This window comes from Mastomys coucha, unplaced genomic scaffold, assembly GCF_008632895.1.
Source record: "Mastomys coucha isolate ucsf_1 unplaced genomic scaffold, UCSF_Mcou_1 pScaffold22, whole genome shotgun sequence".
Lineage (NCBI taxonomy): Eukaryota > Metazoa > Chordata > Mammalia > Rodentia > Muridae > Mastomys > Mastomys coucha.
This window is the reverse complement of record NW_022196905.1, coordinates 23,634,901-23,659,602: the sequence shown is the minus strand read 5'-3', so window position 1 is coordinate 23,659,602 and position 24,702 is coordinate 23,634,901. Positions and strand designations below refer to the sequence as shown.

Sequence of the window (24,702 nt, the reverse complement as noted above, 5' to 3'; positions counted from 1 at the left end):
CCAGTACAAATAGGAAACTTTTTTCCTTACTTCTGTGCTGGTGCCAAATATGTGACACTTTTTTCCTCTCAAGTGTACCTGACTGGTAACAGTTTTTTGTTTGGATTGTGTGAAGAATTAGGCTTTTGACTACAGGCATTAAGTGTATACAATGGAAGTAATCCTCTTTAATAAGCACAGAAGGAAGTTGGAATTTGGCTTTTGTTTGGGGCTTAAGGTGGTGTATTGTGTCACCCAGGGAGGTAGAAAGGATGGCTGAACTCTGCCAGTGAGCAGTGTGGTCAGCCAAAGCCTGTGTGTTACTGTTCTTACCCTACAGGACTCCGTGTGCGCCGTCACTTGGGTGTGAAGTACATTTTACATGCATGATTACTTGTAGCTTTGAAGGATGAAAAAGAAAAAAATGTTTATATCCATCCTATAGTTTAAAATTCCATGAAAGTTTTTCTGACAGTTTTTTAACCTACTTTATGTGTACTGTGACACTAGCCCTGTAATCTGTGACTTAGAGAATTCTGTCTCTTTTGTTGCTTTACACCAAGTGAATTATTAAGGAAACCTAGGGCATGGTGGTGCACACTGTTAATCCCAATGCTTGGGAGGCCTAGACAGGTGGATTTCTGGAGGTTGGAGGCTCTGGTCTACATAGTGACTGGCTTCAAACTCAAGAAATCCACCTACTTCTGCCTCCCAAGTACTGGGATTAAAGGTGTACACCACATTAGCTGGCTGTTTTCCTTTTTTAACCCAGCTGTCACAGCAGCATTTTATTTTTATTTTATATGCATGAATGTTTTGCCTGAATGTGTATGCACCATGTGTATGCAGTGCCTGTGCAGGCCAGGAGAGGGCATTCGGTCCCCTGGAACTAGAGTTATGTGGAAGAGCAGCCTGTGCTCTAACTGCTAAGCTGTCTCCAGCTCTCTAGCATTTCATTATGAACTATGGTTTTTTTCTTATTCTTCAGGTGTTCTGAGATTATAGGTGTGTACTACTGACCTGCATTTCCATGAGGGTTAGAACTCAGGTTCTCATGTTTGCATCTCCCCAGCTTTTCTCCTACTTTACGGTTTGTTTGTTTTTTTGTTTTCAAGACAGGGTTTCTCTGTGTAGCCCTGGCTGTCCTGAAGCTCACTCTGTAGACCAGGCTGGCCAGACTCAGAAATCCACGCGCCTCTGCCTTCCAAGTGCTGGGATTAAAGGTGTGCGCAACCACCACCCGGCCCCTTCTTTATTTCTTTTTTATTTATTTAGAGACAAGATCTCACTAAGTAGTCTGGAATGGTCTGGAACTTGCTATATAGAATAGGCTGGCCTGGCAAAATTCTTCTGCCTCCAGTGTGCTAGGTTGACATATGGTCCTGCAATTTAAAAAAAAAAATGTTTTTGAGAGACAATTTATAAACAATGAAATGTGCAGTATCTGTTGCACATTAATTAAGTCTTGGCACATGCATACATAGACAACTTGTCAGCTTTCTTTTTCTTTTTTTAAATATATTTATTATTATTATAAATGAGTTCACTGTAGCTGTCTTCAGATACACCAGAAGAGGGCATCAGATTTCATTATGGGTGGTTGTGAGCCACCATGTGGTTGCTGGGATTTGAACTCACAACCTTCAGAAGAGCAGTCGGTGCTCTTACCCACTGAGCCATCTCACCAGCCCAGCTTGTCAGCTTTCTATAAACTATGCCAAAACACTGGAGACAGTCAACTTTAGAAGGCTGCTCTGTGATTTATTCCCCCAGGGTTGGGCCGTGGTCAGGTGACACATGGAAGAGGGTGTGGTCAGAGCGCCTGCTGACCTAGAGCCAGGGGGCAGAAGCTCAGACACACACATACACCATCAAACGGGGTGCACACAAACATACATGTGTGACTTCAGGACCTTTTGACAGATTCCATTTCCAAATGTCCATTTCTAGTAATGGAATTTCAATTATGGGGACCAAGCATTTACTGCACAGGCTGTTTGGGGAGAAGTTGAACATCCAAACTGTAGCAGAACCAAAAATTCTGAGAAGTAGATCACCACCGTCCCTGGGAGTACCCATATGTCTTCTACCCAGGTTCCCCAGTTGTTAACATTGCAGAGTTGGTTAAGAATAAGCTGTAGGGGGCAATGGTGGTGCATGCCTGTAATCCTAGCACTTGAGAGGCAGGCAGAGGCAGGCGGATTTCTGAGTTCAAGGCCAGCCTGGTCTACAGAGTGAGTTCCAGGACAGCCAGGGCTACACAGAAACCCTGTCTCAAAAAACCCAAACCAAACAAAACCAAACAAAACCAAACCAAAAGAATAAGCTGTAGGGCAGAAGTAGTGAGTGGTACATGCCTATAATTCCAGCACTCCAGAGGAGAGGAGGGCCTAAGTTCTCCCCAGGGATGGAGTGTTGGTGAGATAGCCTGTATAGCTGCTGAGTGTACAGGTCCCAAAGGCAGTGCATCACAGCACCCCTCATCTTCCAGTGCTTACATTCGTTCTGCTCTCTTCTCATTCGTTCTGCGTTGTTACTGATCCTTACAGGGGTGCCACAGACGTCTCATTTCGGGGTTGAATGCTCAACAGTTTCTCTCTCAGTACTTTGACCAGTTATGAGTCCCTGCATTAATCATGGCCCACTGTAAAAGAAGCTTTTCTGGCCATGGCTGAGAACATCACAAATGTGTAAGTGTAAAAATAAATATTTTAGGGCTGGAGAGATGGCTCACTGGTCAAGAGCACTTGGTAGTCACAGTTACATGTAACTCTGGTTACAGGGATCCAGTGCCCTCTTCTGACTTCTTGAGCACCAATGATGTTGTGGTACACAGACATGAATGCAGGTAAATCATTCACACATATAATGAATACATTTAGTTTCAAAAATTTAAACACACCCCTCCCCCCCAGAAGGCAGTTTGGCAACATGTCCACTTGCCAAAACAACAGTAGTAGATTCTCCTCAGTTCTCCTGGGCTTTAGGCAGATTTTCAGTACCAGGAGTAAATTCTCTACCATGTATGGAGCAGGCTTCAGATCTCATTCAGAAAAGTTTCTTTTTTTTAGACAAGGTTTCATTCTGTAGCCCATACTTCTGGAACTTAGTAGTCCAGGCTGTCCTTGAAGTCATTACTGTCTGCTTACTTTAGCATCCTGATTATAGGTATGAGCACCGTAACAGGCAGAAATGAGTGTGCTTATTTTTCTTTGTAATACACGGCATCATATACATGCTTGGTAAGCATTCTAGCTTAGAGCTATATCTTCAGCCTTCCTCATGTTAGTAGCTGTTTTTTAAAAATAATTTCTTTGAGAATTTTCTATGATGACCATTTACTATATTCACCCCTTCCCCTGTCTACCCCCTTCTCTATCCCCACATTTGTGTCTTTTTTTTTTTAATCCCCTAGTCCAGTTTGTGCTGCTCATATATTCATGGGTGTGTAGCCTTCCACTAGATCATGGTTGACCTATCAGGGGCAGCTGTGAATTACCAACAACTTCCTGCTATGTATGAGTGGGATTTCAGGTCCACTTTCCCTCTTCATAGGACTAGTGGTGACAGCATACTTCCTGTAGGGGGCTAAAGAGATACCTGGCTTGGTGGTTAAGAACGCTGGTTGCCCTTCCAGAGGACCCAGCATTCACGTAGCAGCTCAGAACCATCTGTAACATTAGGCAACAGACATATTCTTAGTGTACAGGCAAATACGAATATTTATAAAATAAAGTCAACGAAATAACCTTCCTGTAAAGACCAAGTAGAAAATATTTTATTAGACTTCATGCCATTAAGCAGATACTTAAGCAATAAATGAGAAGAAATTTTACAAAGCTTATATTGAAAAGTTCAAAATGCTATAATCACTGAGTGATCAGTGTTTCCTTCCTTCCTTCCTTCCTTCCTTCCTCCCTTCCTTCCTTCCTTCCTTCCTTCTTCTGAGACAGGGTTTCTTTAGTCAGTCCAAGCTGTTCTAGAACTTGCCCTGTAGACCAGGCTGACCTCGAATATATAGATCTTCCTGCCTTTGCTTTCCACATGCTGGGATTAAAGGCATGTGCCAGGTGAACAGTGTTTTTTTGTTGTTGTTTGTTTTGTATTCTTTGAGGCAAAGTTTTCCTGAGTATCTTTAGTTGCCCTGGGATTTGCTATATAAAGCAGGCTGGCTGGTCTTGAACTCACACCTCTATCTCCCTAGTGCTGGACTTATAAGTGTGTATTACCATTCCTGTTTTAGAACACAGGTTTTCTTGTATTTTTGGTTGTGAGACTAGGCTTTAATGGTGGAACCATCTCTCCGGTCCAGAACAGTTTTTTTCCTAATAGGATTCTATTACTGAGAATGGAATTCTTTTGGTGATTAACACTCTGCTGGCCTTGAGTTTCTTCTCCTCTGACCTACCTCTCAAGTGCTGAGATTGCAAATGTGTGCCATCATTCCTGGCACAAATGTTTACTTGTAAAAGTGCAAGTAGTGCAACTGTAGTGCCCCAGGAGACCTCCCATGGAGAACGAGGTAGGTCAGACTCAGTGTAAGAAAGAGTATCCTTGTAGGAACCAGCATTCAAGCTTCTTCCAGGATGTTCTTTCTTTATACTGGAACCTTGAGTCCTGCTCAGAGATGCTGGGTGGCTCATTTACAGTGTGCTGGAGGAGGGTGGTGACCAAGATTTTGGGCCTGCAACTAGGGGAGGAATGCACGTTTAGCATATACAAGGCCCTGGGGCTTCAGTCTCCAGCACCAGAAAATAAAGGCAAACATTTATTTGTATTTCTGGTCTATAAGCAACAGGCAGATGTTGGCTAATCCCAATCTGTCCAACTCCAGGTCATTGATTTTAGTTTAGCTATGTCTATTACCCTAATGACGTTCTGTAACCTTTAAGACTTTTCTCTTTTCATAGCTTCTGTTCTTATTTTGTGGTATAGGGGTGGGGGCGTTTTGAGACAGGGTTTCTCTATACAGGCCTGGCTGTCCTGGAACTCACTCTGTAGACCAGGCTGGCCTCGAACTCAGAAATCCACCTGCCTCTGCCTCCCAAGTGCTGGGATTAAAGGTGTGCGCCACCACTGCCTGGCTTGTGGTGTCGTTCTTAAACAGCTTTCCCTGAATGCCTCTCTCTGTTTGCTCAGTTGCCTTCTCTTTCCTGCTGATCCACTGGGCTTGTGGAGGAAGGATCTTGTTGATTGGTAGATTAGTGTTAATTATCTTTTAAGTCATCATGTTGGGGGGTGGAGGCTGGAATGTGGTCTCCTGGTATCTTACTTGATTGTCCCCCACCCCCTTCCATGTCTGTGTGATGGTCAGTGTTACTTGGTTTTTCTCTGTGAAGCATTTAAAAAGGAGCCCGAGGCTGTGACTGCTCTGGTTAAAGAGGTCATGAGAGGCCAGTTGGTATCAGGTGTTTAGTCATGAGTGTGTGGGACTGTTCTCCGCTCTTCTGTGCTTTCTGAGTTTTTGGCACACAGGTGAATAACTGAAACACAGAATTGGTCTACAGTAACAGTTTTTTGGAACCAGGAAGGATTAAATTTATTTGTTGTAGGTCAGTGAAGCAAAACTATATGAAATTGCCCTTTTTACGGACAAAGTTGGATAGGACGTGTTAGCTTTTTGATTCAGTTCAGCATGGAATTCATAAAATGGCTAATGTGCTTCCTTATAGGATGGCTTCACTTAATGGATTTTCAGCTTTATGATGACACAAAAGGTACCCACACAGTTTTTACTTTCAGTATATAGAATGCAATAGATTACAAAAATACCTACTGTTGGCTTAGGTGGTATTGTTTGACAGGGCTGATGTAGGCAGTCTGAGCATGTTTAAGGCAGATGTAGCTACATGGGAGCTTAGGTAGGTTAAATGCATTTTGATTCAATTTATGATGGATTTACTGGGGGCTTAATTCACCATAGGGCCAGGAACATGTGCATTTTGTTACATTTGCTTATTGGTCTATGAGTATATATAGTCATACTAATTAACCAGTTAAATAGCCATTTCTATTGCAAGCTATTCTGGAACATTCAACTGTTAGGGCTTTTTGTCAATAATAAATTTAACTTCTCTTTTCCTGGATGAGGAAGTTTTAACTGTGAGGAAATTAAAACAACTTGCTTATGAACACATAGTTTTGTTGCAAGTTGGTGACTTAAATTCAAGTCTCTTGGCTAGTATAGGCTGAGCACTTAGTACACCTGGAAATGGACCTGGAAATGCACCTATAAAGATCTTGCTGCTGTGACCATGTGTTGAAACAGCATGTGGAGCAGGCTTGTCCTTGTCCTCCTGCCACTGGGACCACAGGGCCTGGGGTCCTCCCTGATGATGTAGCCCTGCACTGTGCCTATGGTCAGACTTCCAAAAAAACGTCCATCAGCAATGGATTGCAACATTGCAGAGTTGGATGGAAATGGCCACCGGCTGCTTCCGTTGCCTCTGCTGCCTCGACTGCCTCTGCTGCCTGGGCTGCCTGGGCTGCCTGTGGGATTCTGCTCTGAGCAGCGGGAGAATGTTTGTTAGCTTACTTTGTGTCTCTTGCAGGCAGTCTTCTTGGAATTAGCCAACAGCTTCTGGATGCTCTTGCTCTTTAAGCTTTCTCAAAACTGTAAACAACTTCAGTAAGCTTTGCAGAAGGAAGCTGTGGTTTCTGGTCTTCCTGTGTGCTCGTGTTTTTTAGAGGGAGGGCTTAGCATCTGATCATATTTTTCAACCATCTCAGAGGGGACGAGAAAAGGCACAGCAGCTGTCGGCAGAAGGGGTGGAACCAGGATTCCTCCAAAGAAACTTTTCCAACTTTAGTGCCCCAGGAGATCTCCCATGGAGAACGAGGTAGGTCAGACTCAGTGTAAGAAAGAGTATCCTTGTAGGAACCAGCATTCAAGCTGCTTCCAGGATGTTCTTTCTTTCACACTGAACCCTGAACCCTGCTCGGAGATGCTGGGCAGCTCATTTACAGTGTGCTGGAGGTGGGTGGTAATCAAGATTTGGGTCTGCGTATGGGTAGCTGTCTTGTCCAGCTGAGGTTAGACTGATGCACTCATTCATCTGAAGGAATGAGAGGCCATGGGTTCTATATCTTTTAGGGAAACTATTTCCTATGGACTTGTAGTCTCTTGAGTTTTAAGGTCACAGTTAAAAGTTGGCAGAAGGGAAACTGAGTTGAGAAATTGAGGGAACTTGGGGGAGCCCTGTCCCTAGAGTACACAAAGAGTCCATGAGTACATAACAGAGCTGGGCTGCCACAGCCCTCCGTGGGGTTCACTCCTAGGGACTGACTTAGCAGTAGAGCAAGAGTAGGCAGAGATCCCATTTGATTCCATTCCTCCAGAACTAAGGGTTCCTGGAGAATGATGTATGCAGGGGATATTGTGCCCATTGTCTTGGTCCATATGCCCAGGTCCTTTTCCATGGGTAGGGACTGGAGTCTTTCTCCTCACCCTTCCTTTTCCTTCCCTTCCCCAGAATTAGCAGTATCCCAGTCTGGCATTAGTTGAGGATGACTTTGAACTTCTGATCTTCCTACCTCCATCTGCAGATGCTGTAATGATAGACCAGTGCCACCTCACCTGATTTTTATGAGGAGCTGGGACCAAACCAAGTGCCTTGGGCAACTGGGCTGCATCCCCATCCCTTAGTTTTCTTTAAAAAGAGAGAGAGAGGGAGAAAGAGAGAGAGAGAGAGAGAAGAGTGAATGTGTGACAGGCATTGCAGAGTGCCTGAAGCTGGTTGCTGTGTGTGAGGCTGTGGTATGGTGGGGTCAGCAGAAGGGGCTCCTTTTTGTTTGGTTTGGTTTTGGCTCATTTGAGACAAGGCTTTTACTGTGTAGCCCTGGCTGACTTGGAACTCAGAGATCTCTGCCTCTGCTTCCTAAGTGCTGGGATTAAAGGAGTGTCCTTTTCCACCCCCCCCCCCCCCCCCCCCCCAACCCCACTCCAGCTAGGAATTCTTTCTGTTAGAGTTTGTGTAAGATGCAGCCTGGGCAGGCCGTGATTTGAGGAATGATAGGTGGATCTGTAGGGACAGAGCTGTGCAGGGCCACCCATATCCACAGGCCTTCTTTCAGACCCTCTCACTGACCCTTACAGTCCTTCATCCCTCCCTGGCCTGCTCTGGCTGTCTCAGTGCAGGTGCTGTCTGTCTTCTTGTTAGACTGGGGGTGGGGAGGGGAGGCAGGAGCTTCACTTTCACTGCCTATAGCCATCTGTGAGGCATGTGCCAGGCAGGCATGGACAAGGCCTTTTGCTTTGAGCATTGAGAATTGTCATTTTGCTTTGAGTCTTAGGATGAGATGAAACCTACGAAGTAGCTGGTGGTGAAGATAAAATGACATGTACATGTCAAACTGTTGAGGGGCTCTTTGTACCTCAGTTTGCCTCTTCTATCTCAGGCTTAATCTCCAGAATAATGTGCTCAGCTTAGGGCTTTTTAAGGAGAACACAGTTAGCAAATGTGACTGTTTTACTTACTGGTCCTCAAAGAGAGAGCTGGCTTCTCAGGGGTCTAGACGTATTGGCTTTCTTTTTTTCCAACTAAAGCTTTTATTACAGAAAGAGTTAACTGCTAGAGAGGGCCCTCTCCAGTCTTTCTCTGAGCCTTCTTCCTTCCCAGTATAGACCTCCAGGAGAGGTCAGAGGCCCACTATAGAAGAGGTGTCTAGGAGAGTGAAATGTGGTAATAGTTTTTTCCAAAGTCCTCCAAATCCTTCTAGGAGTTGTTAAGAATCTTCTGGTAGAAGAGGTAGAGTAAGGAACTTTCTCCATGTCCATGTCCTGGGGTAGCTTTTATCTTCTTTTGTTGCTTGGGTTGTGGCTGACTAGTCCTGGTTGACTTGGAGGGGGCTTCCACTGCTGTGGCTGCTTTTCTTTCTGGGCAAGTCAGATCTCCTGCAAGAGTTTCCTGTGCTTCTTAGATACCGTGATGTTGGTACGGGCACTGGATGCCTGCTTCTTAGATACCGCGATGTTGGTATATGCACTGGATGTTCATTTCTTAGATACCGCGATGTTGGCACATGCACTGGATGCCCGCTTCTTAGATACCGCGATGTTGGTACGGGCACTGGATGCCCGCTTCTTAGATACCGCGATGTTGGTATATGCACTGGATGCTCACTTCTTAGATACCACGATGTTGGTATATGCACTGGATGCTCACTTCTTAGATACCGCGATGTTGGCACATGCACTGGATGCCTGCTTCTTGAGGTGGTGGCCTGTAGTGAGCCCTTCTATGTCACAGCTCCGACTGCCTGGCACTTCCTTTGCTGATCCCTGCTTAGGACCCTCCCTGTGGTGCTTGAACAACTTTTTCAGCTCCATCCTGGGACTGATCTTTCCTCCCAGAGGTCCCATTGCTACACTTGGAGGCTCACTCTCTATGTTAAATATATACATAGATGGAGCCGCCATCTATGTATATATTTAAAGCTAACATTTTATTTGTGTGTGTGTGTGTGTGTGTGTGTGTGTGTGTGTGTGTGTGTGTCTGTCTGTCTGTCTGGCTGGCTGTCTGGCTGTGTCTATGCCAAAGTGCATGTGGAGGACAGAATCACTACATGAAAAGACGGATGAGTTACTTTCAGAGATTTGGGTATTTTTGAAATAGGATCTCCTTGTGAGGCATCAAGCTCAAGATCCTCCTGCTTCCAAGGGCCAATATCCTGGGGTACCATCACGGCTCTCTGGATAGTTGTGATTTTTTTTTGTTATTGTTGTTTTTAGATTCCTAGTCTCCCCTGCCCCCACCCCAGCACACACACATATACACAGCTTTCTCCTTTCTGTGACACTAAAAATTAAACAAGGGCTTTAAGTTTTATAGTGAGGTAATTGTGTTACCAAGTTACATGTCCACTCCTGTTTCCAACTTGAAGGACTATTTTGGGCATAAGATGGCAAAGAATGGAAAAATATTGACAGGATCTGAGAGGCTTTTCAGAGAGACCCTAGAAAAACTTCCTACTGTGTGTTCAGGAGTTTTGTTCCTGTGTTTCGTACTCCTTTCCCAACGTTGTGTCTTGGACCCTGGCTTGCCCCCTTTGACCTGAGGACTCAGTTTCTTTAGGGAAGACTTGGTCTGGAAGACCCCCGCCTATGTTGGGATCCACTCGGCCTGCTGCTCTTCTGGGGTCCAAATCATACACACTCAATAGCACGCTTCAGAAGTTGCCAAGTCTGCCTTTTATTCTTGGTGTGTTTATCTACAGGACATCACAGCAAATTAAAGACGTTATGATCAGTTACTGAAAGCTGACTCTGCCCACCAAGATATTATTTGTCCATTTACTTGATTGATTGATTGATTGATTGATTCATTCATTCATTGAGACAGGATGTAGCCCTGGCTGACCTGGAACTCAGACCAGGTTGGTCTTAAACTCAGATCCTTCTGCCTCTACCTCCCAATCAAAGACATGTGCCACCACATCTAGCTCCTTTGCTTTTTTTTTTGTTGTTGTTGTTGTTGTTTTTTGTTTTTTCGAGACAGGTTTTCTCTGTGTACTCCTGGCTGTCCTGGAGCTCACTCTATAGACCAGGCTGGCCTCGAACTCAGAAATCCACCTACCTCTGCCTCCCTAGTGCTGGGATTAAAGGCGCGCGCCATCACCGCTCGGCTGCTCCTTTGCTTTTTAACCGTAATCTTCTTTTACATTTTCATGTTAAGAGCTAGTGTGGTAGCTCTTGCCTGTAATCATGGCACTCAGAAGTCTGCAGCAGGAAAAGCTGCCAAATTCTGCCCTAAGCCAGCCTGAACTATAGAATAAACCCTGTCTCAAAAAGAAACCAACCGAAAATAGACTCATAAACAAATAAATGAAACAAAAAGCAACCTAAGATCTGAGGTACAGCCTCCACCTTTTTTCCCTTGGCTCTCGCATGCTAAACAGAAGCTCTCCCACCCACTATGTCCTCAGCACTTTGTTTTATCTGAGACCCAGTCTGACCTTGATCTTGCAGTCTTCCCACCTCAGTACCACACTCCTCCTCCTTGTTCAGGTTTGTTTCTGGAATGTCTGAATGCTGTCCTCCAGTCCTGCTGTCCTAGCTGTTTGTCCCCACTAGCTGAGAGCTAATGGGTTGGTCAGCCTGGCCAGAGCATCAGTCATCTCTCCCTCTCCCTGTCCCTGTCCCTCTCCCTTCCCTGTCCCTCTCCCTCTCCCTCTTTCTCCTTCCCTCCCTCCCTCCTCCCTTCTTTCCTCCCTCCTTCCTTCCTTCCTTCCTTCCTTTATTCCTTCCTTCTTTCCTTTCTTCTTCTTCTTCTTTTTTTTTTTTTTTTTTTTTTTTTTTTTGGTTTTTTCGAGACAGGGTTTTTCTGTGTAGCCCTGGTTATCCTGGAACTCACTCTGTAGACCAGGCTGGCCTCGAACTCAGAAATCTGCCTGCCTCTGCCTCCCAAGTGCTAGGATTAAAGGCGTGCGCCACCACCGCCCAGCTTTTCCTTTCTTTCTTAAATTTATTTATTTATTATATATAAGTACACTGTAGCTATCTTCAGACACACCAGAAGAAGGACATTAGATCTCATAGATGGTTGTGAGTCACCATGTGGTTGCTGGGATTTGAACTTAGGACCTCTGGAAGAGCAGTCAGTGCTCTTAACCAAGTCATCTCTCCAGCCCCCAATCATTTCTTATTATGGGCTGTGTTTTAGTGTTCTATATTGTAGGAACCAAGTCAAATAATTTGAGGCATTAGGGATGGGGCCGGTGGCACATAATTCTTGTTATATCCAAGAATATCCTACACTGGCCCAGTGTAGGCCAGACACATCTCCCTTCACAGACAGTGCTCTTTCCACAGGTACATTGAAGGCCCACTAATGGATGCTTTAAACTGAGGGTCGTACTAAGCCCAATATCTATATAGATTTTTTTTCCTCAAACCTACATGTCTGTGCTGAAGTTCTAGTATAGTAAAGAGATGAGCACCATATATTATTATGTAGTGGTTGTAACATTGTCTTGTACTAAATATATTTAACACTTACGAATTGTTACTTTCTGGAGTTCTCCATTGAGTATTCAGCAATCACAGTTGACTGTGGGTAACTGAGTTCTGGGAAGTGAGGCCATGAGTAAGGGGGATTGTTTCAGTTTATTATCTGAGCTTGGTTAGACTTGAAGGCTCATGACTTAGGTAGGCCTGAGATTTGGGGATTGTGCTTTTTCTGGCTATTTTGAGTGGACCAAGGGTGACATTGATTCTGGTCAGCCCTCCTTGTTCCTTGCTCTTTAGGGTAGCACAGAACCCAGGTGGTTTAACATCATGGTAGGCCCCCAAAAGCTGCTGAGCTGCTAGCTGTTGGCCATTTTTGCCTTGGGTTTAGTTTCTCTTACTCTGCTCTTGTCCTAATGTTTCTGCTTCACTTTAGCCCTCTTGAGGGTAGGGACTATTTTTTCCACAGCCTTCCTGGGTTACTGGTCTGGTAGGCACACAAAATAAAGGTTCCGCCCTGGGATTTATTACTTACTGTAGCCTGTACAGGCTATATGCATGCTACATATTGGATGCTGGAAGCCATGCAAGCTGCAAACGCCAGACTAGGGATCCAGCTCTGTGGCCAAGCACTTGATGGGCGTTTGTGGGGCTGGAGAGAATGAACTCTCAGACAGTGGGAGACATATGTAGGGGCATCAGGGGCTGGTTTCTTTGTAGAGTTCTAGCCCATGCCACCTCATTGCAGAGGATCTGTCTGTCTTTTGGGCTGGGATTACAAGACACCCCAGGGTCCTTCTCAACATAGACTCAATTTTATGAGCTGTATATCACTGTTATAGAAACAGCATAAGTGGCCTGTGGTCTGTGGGCCTGTTGATTTGGTGAGAGCTTGGTTAGAGGTTGATCTTGGCAAACCTCTGGTTTCACAGTTGGTTTCCTGTTGCTTCCATGTGTGAGTTAATAATGAGTTGAACTGACAGACAACTGGAAGGGCAGACAGATGGAGCTGAGCTGCCCGCTTATAGGAGCCAGCCTTCAGTTACTATCTACTGTAAGGAACTGTGGTTGAGGGAAGGGGCTCTGGGCTGCAGGAGGAGGAGTGTGGATAGACAGACATTCCTGCCCAGAGTGACAGACTGTGGTTATAGAGATGACACTTCTGGAGGATTGTGTTCATAGACTGTGCCCATAAGGACATTTAAAAACTCAGGAAAAATAAAGTGATCAAACACAACACATTTAGCATAGTTTGAGTACTATTTGGTCAGAGGTCCCATAATGAAGAAATCACAACTGTCTTCATTGGGGTTTACATTGCTCAAATATGTTCCTAAATTTGGGGGTCATTTCTAGCCTACAGATTACTGTCAGGTTGTCTGGTAAGTCTCAATGACTATTTCTCATTGTCCCATATGAACCCCACTCAGATCATCCTGTTTCCTGCCCCATCTATCCATCACTTGTCTAAACTCATCCTGGGGCTAAAAGAAACATTTGTGGGAGCTCCTGGAGAATGCGCCTGGAAGGTCCTCAATGACAGCCTGTCCTCACTCATCTCAGAGTGGGGACCTGGCAGGTTGGTCCTTCTAGCTTTTCTGGAAGTGCCTCCTGTCCTTTCTGCTGGTTGTCACCTTCTACAGATCTTGGTTCTCCTTACTTTTATAGTCTAGGCCTGGCCAGTGGTAGGTGGTAGTTGTTCATCTTTCTCAAGTATGTACTGTTAGGATAATCTAAATTTAAAAAATTGGAGGGGCTAAGGATATAACAGGTGCCCATATAACACACCTGCACAGCATGTAGAAAGCTCTAGCTTCTATTCTTAGCACTGCAGAAAAACAAAACAGATGTTATGTAACCCTGTAGTCCTAGCACTAGTCCTCAGATACAGCTGTTGTAGTGCCTGTCATCTTATTTCACTCTTCTCCACACCAGCAGGAAGTGCCAGAAACTGCCCAGTGTGTGTGAGCATAAGTGTTCATGTGTGCATGCATGCATGCGTTTGTGTACTGATCAAGATAGGACTTCAGGGTCAATGACAGACTATTCCAGGTCACAGAGACAGATGCCAGTTGATAGAATCAGCCCCCCATGGGTGGAATATTTTAATATTTACAGGGCTGTGGGTCACAGTCTTTTCCTACCTTGGATACAGAGTCAGGTGGGTGGTCATGGTCATTATCTAGTCTGAATGGAAGACAGTCTGAGGCTTTGGTGCTGGGCTGTAAAGTTGAAGAGGAGATGGATTGTTATGAGTAAAAACAGTAGTGGAAATAACTGCTGACTCTGTTTTGCTTTATAACGTATCAGGTCAGCGTTCTACAGCTATCGCATGGATTGTTCCTGAGGACATGCAAGGATCATAGCTCATTTTAGAGAAGATAGCTCAGCGAACTGTCTTGTATGGGAAGGAAGCAGGATAGCTCAGACCACCCCCAAGGAGTTGAGCCTTGAGCCTGGAGGGAAGCCTGTGGGGACACATGACAGCTGGGCGTGTGCAGCTCTAACACTGAGACTCATGCTGCTGTCTTACTTTGTTGGATGGGCCTCCTGGATCTGTGTCCATCTCAGTAGATCAGTGGAATAAAACTAAGATATCAAAGGGCCAAGAATGTGAAGTTGAGGGGCAGGGAAGCTATCCATGACAGGAGGCTGCAGGTACAGGAAAGGTGTCAGCATGATTTTTCTGAAGCTGGGTGAGTCTTATTTGATTGTTGGTTTCATGTCTAGTGCTAGAGAGCTGACCCTAAGAGTGAGGCTGGGGAGCAGCCCACATGTGGCATCTCCTGGGAGCCTTGGCCATGTGAGTCCTGCCTGATAATTTATTCTATACATTTTTTGTTTGTTACTAGTTGGGGGATAAGGGACGGTCAGAGCTGAGTCTGCTGTGGTTTTCCAGCTGCTGCCTGGGTGCCAGGAACATAGTGGGTGAGCATCAGGAGAAATGTGGACAGCTCTCCCAGCTGTCTATTGCAGAGAGAAAACAGCTAGGACATCGTCTCCTTCTTTCATTGCTCACAGCTTTGGTCTCTGTGAGCTGTTGCTGTAGATGATGTATTTAAGTGTCTTTGTTTCTCTGAGTGATGAAGAATGGCTGGCAGTGCCATCTTTCCGCAGAGTGGGGGATAGCTTCTCTTGCCGTCATTTAGGAAGCAAGAGGTTTGATTCCCCTCTCCCTAGCCTACAAATTCATTTTGATTACAGGTCAAATCTTCAAAGCCTTGATACTAAGCTCACATCTAGCAGGTTCTGAGGCTGTGAGCGGCGGTGGCTGGCTTGGAGCCCTACCAGAGGAAAGGAGCTGCATGAAAAGCTAGGATTCTGTTAGGGCCTGGGCTCCTTAGAGCTCGTTTGACCTTGGCTGCTGAGACAGATGTCTTAGTGGGTGGCAACCCTGTCCCACTTGTACCCTCAGAGCTGAGATGACATGGCTCACAGAGCTGGCAGGGGTTGGAGCTCTGCTGTGTGGCTGTCTTCTGGGGGACACTTACCCGACCACAGCATGTGAGCTGCCTATAGAGCCATGCCTCAGCCTCATGTGGGTACTTTCTCATAGTCTGGTGTGGACAGTCTCCCATTTTCATGGCAACTGTGCTAATAGTTTTGGCCACTTTTGTTTGTTCGTGGTAGGTACAACACAAATGTGTGAATAATGAACTCCAATCATTGCCATTTCTGCCTGCAGCCTGGAATTGTGTCGCCATTTAAACGAGTATTCCTAAAAGGTGAAAAAAGTAGAGATAAGAAAGCCCATGAGAAGGTGACAGAGAGGCGCCCTCTGCACACTGTGGTGCTGGCATTACCTGAGCGAGTCGAGCCAGACAGACTGCTGAGCGACTATATTGAGAAGGAGGTGAAGGTAAGTCACCGTGGTCCACAGGGCATGCCTGCCAAACAGTTCATTGCCAGCCTGTGTCCTACCCTCTGTCTTGCCTCTGGATGTATCTAATTATGAAAACTCCAAACCCAGTCCCAGTCCTTCGCTTTGATTTCTGATCCTTTGTTTGGCAGAATACTAACTACTCTGTGTCTTGAAGGCTGTGGATATTGTGTAGAACAGGGAAACCTCATCTCAGATTTTCAGGTGACAGCAGGTGCTTGTTCCAGGCCCTTGTTCAGGACTCAGATACTTAGCCTAACGCGGGAGGCCTTTTGTCTCAGGCTTGTGCCCAAAAGACTGCTCAAGCTGTGTTATGTCCCTAAAATGAAAATAAATTAATAAAATGATAGAAAGCCAAGAGTTCAGAGAAGAGAGGAGAGGTGACGGTCGTGGAAGCCCACTGGAAAGAAGGAAGCAGTGAAGGTGAAGTAGCCTAGTTGGTGGCCCCAGCTGGCTCAGGTCTCTGCAGAGGACAGAGTCCAGTGAGTGGCTCCAGGGGCTCCAGGGCTGACTAAATGTGGATTCGTAGGCACCCTCCACAATGAGAGGTGGGCTTTGGACTTACTGACACTGGCGTAGGAGTGGATGGCAGAGACCCAGACTGAAGGAGGGGAAGCTAAGTCAGAGACTGTTAGTAAGGTGTGAATCCACAACCTGTTTTATGTCTAGGCTTCCAGAGTGTCTCTAATAGGCCTCTCCTACAGTTTACTGTCAAGTGTCGCTTCTTCTTGATGTAGCTGAGAAATTCCGTACTGACCTTAGGAATTATCTGCCACTCAGCTTGAGTGAAACCCAGCTGATAGAAAGTCTGCCCAGTGTACATCTTCAGTCAGCTCATCAGGGCCTCTTTTTAAACACAGGCAGCAGCGCATACGTACACATTTGCGGCTAACTTCTAACATTGAGCCCAAGACAATAAACATGAATTTGAAAGCAATGGCTCCGAAGCGAGGGCAGCAGTGGGCATTATGTGTGCTGATAGTGGGCCGAGTTGTGAGGAAAGCGTTGTTGGATAGCTTTGTTGCTGTGAACGCTGGAGTGTGTGAATGGGTATGCCAGCCAGTCACTGATTGGGGTAAAGAGGAGATAAATGGCAGGGGAGGTGACAGGCTCATCTGCTGTTGGCTGCTAGTGAACCACTTTCAATTGATGAGAACAAACAGAGAATTTGGTTTTTAAAATTTTTTAAATGAATGAATTGATTGGTTTTATACATATAGCTGTTTTATTTACCTGTATGTCTGTGCACCACATTCATCCGTGCTCACAGCGGCCAGAGGAGGACTTGGGGTTCCTTGGATCTGCTGCTGAGAAATGGAGCCCAGGTCTTCTGGAAGACTGAGACAATATCTCACCATGTGTCTCAGGCTTCCCCCAATTGAAGGTCTTCTGTCCTCTGCCTCCCAAGACGTGGGATCGAGGGTGTGTGCACTACACTTGGTTGTAAACTGTTTTAGACAGGAGTACTCAAATGCTAAAAAGTATACCATAATAAATACATAGACCAGTAGCATAGTTATATTAACTACTTTTCTCTGCTTTGACAAACAACCTGATAGAAACAACCCAAGGAGGCTTTCTTCTGGTTCCTGGAAAGTCATGGCATCAGGATCATGGTCCCGTGGCACCCACAGCAGGAAGCAGAGGGTGATGCATGGTAATGCTCCGCTCACTTCCTCCTTTTTCTCAGTTTGGGATGCTGCTGTGTAGCCTGCTGTTAGGGTGGCCTGTTATAATTCCATAATTCCCACTTTATTTTTTTTTAAAGACATTTATTTTATGTATATGAGTACACACTGTAGCTGTACAGATAGTTGTGAGCCTTCATCTGGTTGTTGGGAGTTGACTTTTAGGACTTCTGCTCACTCTGGTCAGCCCCATTTGCTTAGTCCCCGCTTGTTCCGGCCCAAAGTTTTATTTATTATTATAAATAAGTACACTGTAGCTGTCTTCAGCCACACCAGAGGAGGGCGCCAGATCTCATTACAGGTGGTTGTGAGCCACCATGTGGTTGCTGGGATTTGAACTCAGGACCTTTGGAAGAGCAGTCAGTGCTCTTACCCATAGAGCCATCTCACCAGCCCCATAATTCCCACTTTAGTACTCCAGTCTAGAAGCTCTCTCACAGGCATGCCTACAGGTTTGTCTCCTAGACTGTGCCAGGTTGACAGTATTAACATTAATTTATTATGAATGTTAAATATTATATATATGCTATATAGCTATTGTGTAGCTGTCAATGTATTCTATCTTATTTATATCATATCACTATGAATCAACCCATATATTGCACTGGGATGTTCAGATGGCCACAGAGTTCCTCAGCATTGGGAAAATTTGATACCTTTGTGATCTTAGGGACCCATTGTTTATATTAGTTACTGTGGCCAAGTCATCACTAGGCAGCACATTGCTGCACATAATATTCTAAAAAAGACAAGAGCACATTTTTTTTGTTTGTTTTGTTGTTTTGGTTTTTCAAGACAGGGTTTCTCTGTATAGCCCTGGCTGTCCTGGAACTCACTCTGTAGACCAGGCAGGCCTCGAACTCAGAAATCACCTGCTTCTGCCTCCCAAGTGCTGGGATTAAAGGCATGCGCCGCCACCACCTGACCCCATACTGTTAATAATGAAATAACAAAGATTCAAATTTTGTCTTTTTAATTTTAATTTTATTATTAAGTATGTGTGTGTGTGTGTGTGTGTGTGTGTGTGTGTTTGTGTCTGTATGCTATTGAGTATAGTGCCTGCAGAGGTTAGAGGTGTGTATATATGTGGGTAGATGCTGGGAATGCAGATCCTCTAAAAGAATAGTCCCTGTGAGAGACCCTAACTCAATCAGCAAGGTGGACAGCTCCTGAGAAACAACCACCTCAAGCCTCCACATATGCATATACGCCACATGTGTATACATACACATACACAAGCATGCACATACACATCTACAAAACATCATAGTATTGAAGAGAAAATAAAGAACATCTGAGTAAATGGAGAGACATGAAGGAAGCCTGACTGGAGAGACAAATGTATAAGCTGTAAGCTAGAAGGTTCGGCCTAGTTCATGTCAGTTCTCCTCAGGGTCATAGACCAGCACCTTGAAAAGCATAAGTTACACAGGGCACCCAGTATGAAATAGGTAATCTGAATAGCTTGATGATGACAGCTTCTGTCACAATTCTAGCAAGCTGTTTCTGTAGACAGAAGCAGGGTTAGTCAGAAATGTGTCTGCAAAGGGTAGTCAGACAACTGCCCAGGTTTAGGTTGTGTTGGATTGTCCCTGCTACCCAGATGTAGAGGGCTGCCATGAATTGGGGTAGGAAAGCATTGTGAACCCAGAAGTAGACCCACACAGATCTGCCCTCCAGTTACACTTTGCCAGGTGTGAGAGCCACTCTGTGGGGGAGGAGGAAGTGCCATGTCTGCAGCTATGCAAGAGCAGCTGGACAGCGTACACAGAAAGGGACCTTGCCTACCACCTGGCACCTTCACAAAGCCAACTTAGAGTGGACTGAACCTTAAGTGTCCACTTAACAAAACTTGTAAAGGTGTTGGAGGGGAACTGAAAGTAATGCATGGCCTCCAGCCAGGCAGAGAGATCTTAGATGACACCAGAAAGGATGCATAGAGGAAAAGTGATCATCCAGACTTTCAGAATGCAGATTGCTATTCTGAACATGAGGATGGAAACAGCTGCAACATGTTCGCTGTGTGCACAAGACCTTGGGTTCTGTCCTTATGTCACAGGAGAAGAGATGAGAAGACATCGTACAGACCGAACGCAAATCTTTGCAAACCACATGTCTGACTCAGGCTAGTTTCTAGAATACAGAAAACCTTTCTAGACTCAATGTGAAAGCTACCCTGTTCAGTTTGGGTGGATACAGAGACACTGCAGTGAAGAGGTATCTAGGCATGAAGCTGTCAGGGAAATGCACAGGGCTCATGTTTTGATGCTGGAAAGGAGTCTGCCTTTTCTTAAAACTTCAATGCTAGTTATGATGCTACTCAACACTCATACTTCTAATAATATCCCTCTGAACTGCAAAATTTTATTTACATGAAAAACAAAGGTGTGTGTGTGTGTGTGTGTGTGTGTGTGTGTGTGTGTGTGTGAAAGAGAGAGAAGGAGGGAGGGAGGGGGAGAGGGAGAGGGATCAAAAAGGAAAGAAAAAAAGGATTGTCCATAGCTGGGCATGGTGATGTACTTCTTTGATCCCATGATCCCAGCTGCTTAGGAGAATGGGGGCGGCGGGGGGAGCATCACTAGAGTCCAAAAGTTCAAGACCATCCTGGGCAGTGTAAAAAAAAGAGGGGGGAAAGGAAGGGACAGTTGGTGATAACATTGAAAGACCCCCATAGCTGGGGAGACCCTCACTCAAGTCTCAGGATAACACGACCACCCAATAACTCACGAGAGACCGACCTTGCTGCAATCACATGAGGTTTATTCAGGCCAGACCTGGGTCGAACTCGTAGCCTGGCAGGCCAGAGGGGTTTGACCATGAACACAAGAAGTGAGGGGTATTTAAAGGGAAAAAACACAAACTGGGGGGGTGAAGGGGTTACCAAGGAAACATAACAAGAGAACAGTGGAAAATTCTAAAGAGACCCAGCCCCTATTTGAGTCAGGGTCATAAGTAAAACATCCTACACACTCATGCACAAAAATGTGGTCTGGTCAATGTTATTCACTTTATGGCTGACCATTTCCTAGAACTACCCAGATGGCTCATATCCTGCCTTTTGTTCTTGGACCTAACTAGGGGGAGCCTTTGTGGCCAACAGGTTTCTGAAACTGGCTAGTCTACATTCTTGGCTCCTTACAGAGACCTTCTGTGTCCTTTAAGTAAAGGTTATACAGTATACATACATTTCTATTAAATGCCCTCATTTTAAATTCTAAGATTCTCTATCCTTTCAATAGGAAACAATGTTTAATCTTATTTTGGCTATTTCTTGGGGCACCTTTATGCCTGAATAATAAAGAAAGCACACAAAACTCTTCATTGACCATCGCAAAGACAAATCTGGAACACGTCTGAGTTAGGGGACACCAACGAATTCTAGGAGGCTAGCTTCTCTGAAGCTGTACGCCTCAGATCTGTGGCCAAGCTTTCAGGCCGGACAGGCAGATTCCACTGGAGTGGGCGTGGCAGCATACCCCAGGCTAGCAGGCTATGAGCTCTGGGAATTCACCTTTCTCACCTCCCATCTTACTGTAGAAGCCCTGAAGTTATTCTGCCCAACTTGATGTAGCTTCTGGAGATTTTAACTCAAGGTCTCATATTTCCATGAAAAAATGTTTTTGCCTACTGAACCATCTTCCTAGCTCCTTAGACTAAAGTGGCCTTGAACTCCTGACCCTGCTTTTACATTCCGAGTGCTTTAATTTCAGGCATGCTCCACCGAGTCCTGTTTGAAACACCCTCCACCTTTATTCCTTTCTCAGACATTCAGTAGAATTCACTATTGAGCGTGTATGGGTCTGGGACTCTGTTTAGGAAGGCTTTTTGTTTCTGAGTCTATTTCTTTAATAGATTGTTGGGCCATTCAGATTGTCTGTTTCTCCTGTGAGTTCTTCCTTCTTTGGCAGAGTGTTTCTATAAGCAGACATTCTATGGTGACCTCTTTCAAAGGTAAGGTATATTTATGGCCCAGACCATGTAGGTCACTGTAAATGGATGCACCGAAGACTGTGGATCTGCTTGCTGTTGCTGGATGGTGCTGAGGGTAGCTGGCAGGCACAGCCAGTTGAGTGGTGATGCTGCTGCTTCTGTCCTGATTGGCTGGTGGCTGGAGGAGGCAGTGGTCAGGATAATAGTGTGTGGAGAAGCCAGAGGTCAACATTAGATGTCTTCCTCTATTGCTGTCCATGTTATTTTTTGAGACAGTGTCCCTTGCTGAACCTGGAACTTGCTGATTTTGCTAAACTGGCTGGCCAGCAAGCCTTAGGCATCTTCGTGTCTCCACTTCCCCAGTGGAATTACCAGAATGTTCTTCCTCCCGTGACTGCTGGGGATAGAACTCAGGTCCTCAAGCTTGCACAGTGAGCACTTTACTACAGAGCTCTTTCCAGCTCCCTTCTGATCTTTTGTTGAGTAGACAAATAACACATTGTGGATTACTACGTTCTTATTGAAGAGTTGACTCCTACCTGGGCATGATAGCACACACCTTTAATCTCAGCACTTGGAAGTCAGAGGCAAGCATATTTCTGTGAGTTCAGAGCTACATAGTGAGACCCTGTTTATAAAACAAAAGAAAAAGTGACTCCTTTATCAGAGTGTCAGGTTTTATTGATGCAAAGAGATGCCATGACCATGGCCTCTTTTATCTCTAATTTCCCCCTATGGTGCTGGGATTGAACCCATGGCTTCATGAACACCAAGAAAGTACTCTGCCACTGAGCTAAACCCTCTAGTCCTTCTACTTTTTCTTTCCCACTTTTGGGGGTACTAGGGACAGGGTCCTCCATGTGTAGTCCTGGCTGTCCTGGAACTTGCTCTGTAGACCAGGCTGACCTCAGACTCACAGAGAATCTGTATGCATCTTCATAAGGAAAACGGTTTTCTTTAGAGAACATAGCTAGATCTTGCTTTATTTTAAAATCCAATCTGGGCTGGGTGGTTCTCGCCTGTAATCTCAGTAGTGGGGAGACAGAGAGAGGAGGAACTGTGTCGGAGGCCACCCTGTTCCAGGATAGCCAGGGTAGCATAGAGAGACCCTGTCTCAAAGAAAACAGCAATAACAATATAAAATAAGTAACATCCAGTCCCTTTTTCCATGTGTGTGGTGTGTATATATACGCCTATAGTTTCACAAAGGCCAGGAAAAGAGCATCAGGTGTCCTGCTTTGTCACTTCTACTATACTCCCTTGAGACAGGGTTTCTTACTGAACTAGGTTGGTAGCCAGCAAGTCTGCCGATCTTCCTATCTCAACCACCCACAGTGCTAGGGTTACAGGCACCCGTGGGACCATGCCCAGCTTTTTATATTGGCTCTGGGGATTTGAACCCTTGTGCTTGCATAGCAAGTGTTTTAACCTGCTAGGCTATCTCCCTTCCTCGTGAGTAGTGTGCCTTTTACTAGGGTGGAAGCTAGGGCCTCACATGCTATATTCCCAGTACCCAATCTCCCTATGAATTGGTATATTTAGACCACTCATATTAAAGTAAATAGTGGGTTTTCTTTTTTCTCCTTCTCTTTCTGCTTTCTCTTTTTTGTTTTTTTGTTTGTTTTTTTGTTTGTTTGTTTTGGTTTGGTTTTTTTCTTTTTTGGTTTTTCGAGACAGGGTTTCTCTGTATAGCCCTGGCTGTCCTGGAACTCACTCTGTAGACCAGGCTGGCCTTGAACTCAGAGATCTGCCTGCCTCTGCCTCCCAAGTGCTGGGATTAAAGCCATGATCCACCACTGCCCAGCTGCTTTCTCTGGTTTTATTTTAGCATTTTGTACAGTCATGTTTTTCTTCTCTCTGGCCATATCACATGCATACATATATACATACATACATACAAGTTTAATTCAAACTATACTAATTTAATTTAATGCCTTGGGATTTGCAGAAAGCATTTATGACTAACCTTGCTCTTCTTTCAGACAGTGTAGCCCTGTTTCATATGCAGTTGTGGCTGTTTTACTACTGAAGACTACTTGAGTAACCCTTACCAGGAAAACACCAAAAGTGTTTCAGATATTGGCGGTTTTCTGGCATTGGAATGTTTGTATAATGTTTTATGGGTTGAGCATCCCTGGAAATCTAAAACACTCCACAGTTTGGGACTTTTTGAGCCTTGTCTTAGTTCAGGTTTTACTGCTGTAAAGAGATACCATGGCCCCAGCAACTCTCACAAAGGAAAACATTCAGTTGGAGGCTGGCTTATATTTTCAAAGGTTTAGTTCATTATTGTCATGGTGGGAAGCTTGGTAGCGTGCAGGCAGACATGGTGCTGGAGAAGGAGCTGAGAGTTGTACATCCTGATCCAAAAGCAGCCAGGAAGAGACTAGAATTCCACACTAGGTGGAGCTTGAGCAATAGGAGACCTCAGAGGTGCCCCCACAGTGACACACTACTTTCAAAAAGGCCACACCCACGCCAACAAGGTCACACCTCCTAATAGTGCCACTTCCTATAGACAAAGCATTCAAACACATGAGTCTGTGGGGCCATAACTACTTAAACCACCACAGACATCATGTTGATACTCAGAATGTTCAGTGTTTTGGACTAGGGATACTCAGTCCATCCCCCATCCCAGTAACCATTTTGTTTGTTTGTTTGTTTGTTTTTTGCTGTTTCACTTACTGTTAAGCTACTCTCACCTACTGGACTATTGCTGTTTTTATTTTCAATTAGCTGCTTTTAGGGCAATTAAAATAAGAAAATAGAAGATTTGATTTTACATTTATTTATTTATTTATTTATTTATTTATTTATTTATTGAGTGACTTTATTCTCAGCCCACAGAGAACAGGTTACATTCATTCAAGAAATGGTGTGTGTATTAAGATGGTCTATCCATAAAGTCATTCACTAACTCAATGAACAATGGTTCTGCTTGGAGGGTGGCACAGACATTAGGTGAGGGTAAGAATCTGGTTCATTAGCTGGGATAATTTGGAAAAGCATTGATCTCAGAGAAAGAGTAACTTATAAAGTCCTCTTCTTCAAATTTGATACAAGAGTTACAAACATCAAGCAAAGCATTCAGTCTCACTCTTTATTGTTCTCTTTCCTATAAGCCACCTCCCAAGTTTATTGTCTATGTCTCCCTTAGGTATATAAATACTTTTGAAATATGTAAGGTGTTCTGAAAACCATAGTATAAAATGTAAAAACATGAAATAAACAATACTACTAATAGAGAGGCTGAGATAGGAGAAGAAAGATTTCAAGAC

General features: G+C 44.8%; 1 protein-coding gene across 4 annotated transcripts in view; it reads left to right on the top strand.

Annotated features, from left to right (window-relative positions):
* The window catches only part of Ccm2 (CCM2 scaffold protein), a 50,556-nt gene that overhangs the window by 10,323 nt on the left and 15,531 nt on the right, over positions 1–24,702 (top strand). The window contains exons 1-2 of one of the 4 annotated variants that reach the window (XM_031339568.1): positions 6,686–6,818; positions 15,609–15,782. The exons of 1 other annotated variant lie outside the window; for it this stretch is intronic. In XM_031339568.1, the coding sequence (XP_031195428.1) occupies positions 6,807–6,818; positions 15,609–15,782 (186 nt within the window). In that variant the 5' untranslated portion in view covers positions 6,686–6,806. Of the gene's footprint in view, positions 1–6,685; positions 6,819–15,608; positions 15,783–17,362; positions 17,461–24,702 lie in introns of those variants that run through there. 2 more of the 4 variants (XM_031339571.1, XM_031339567.1) reach the window with 2 other exon arrangements.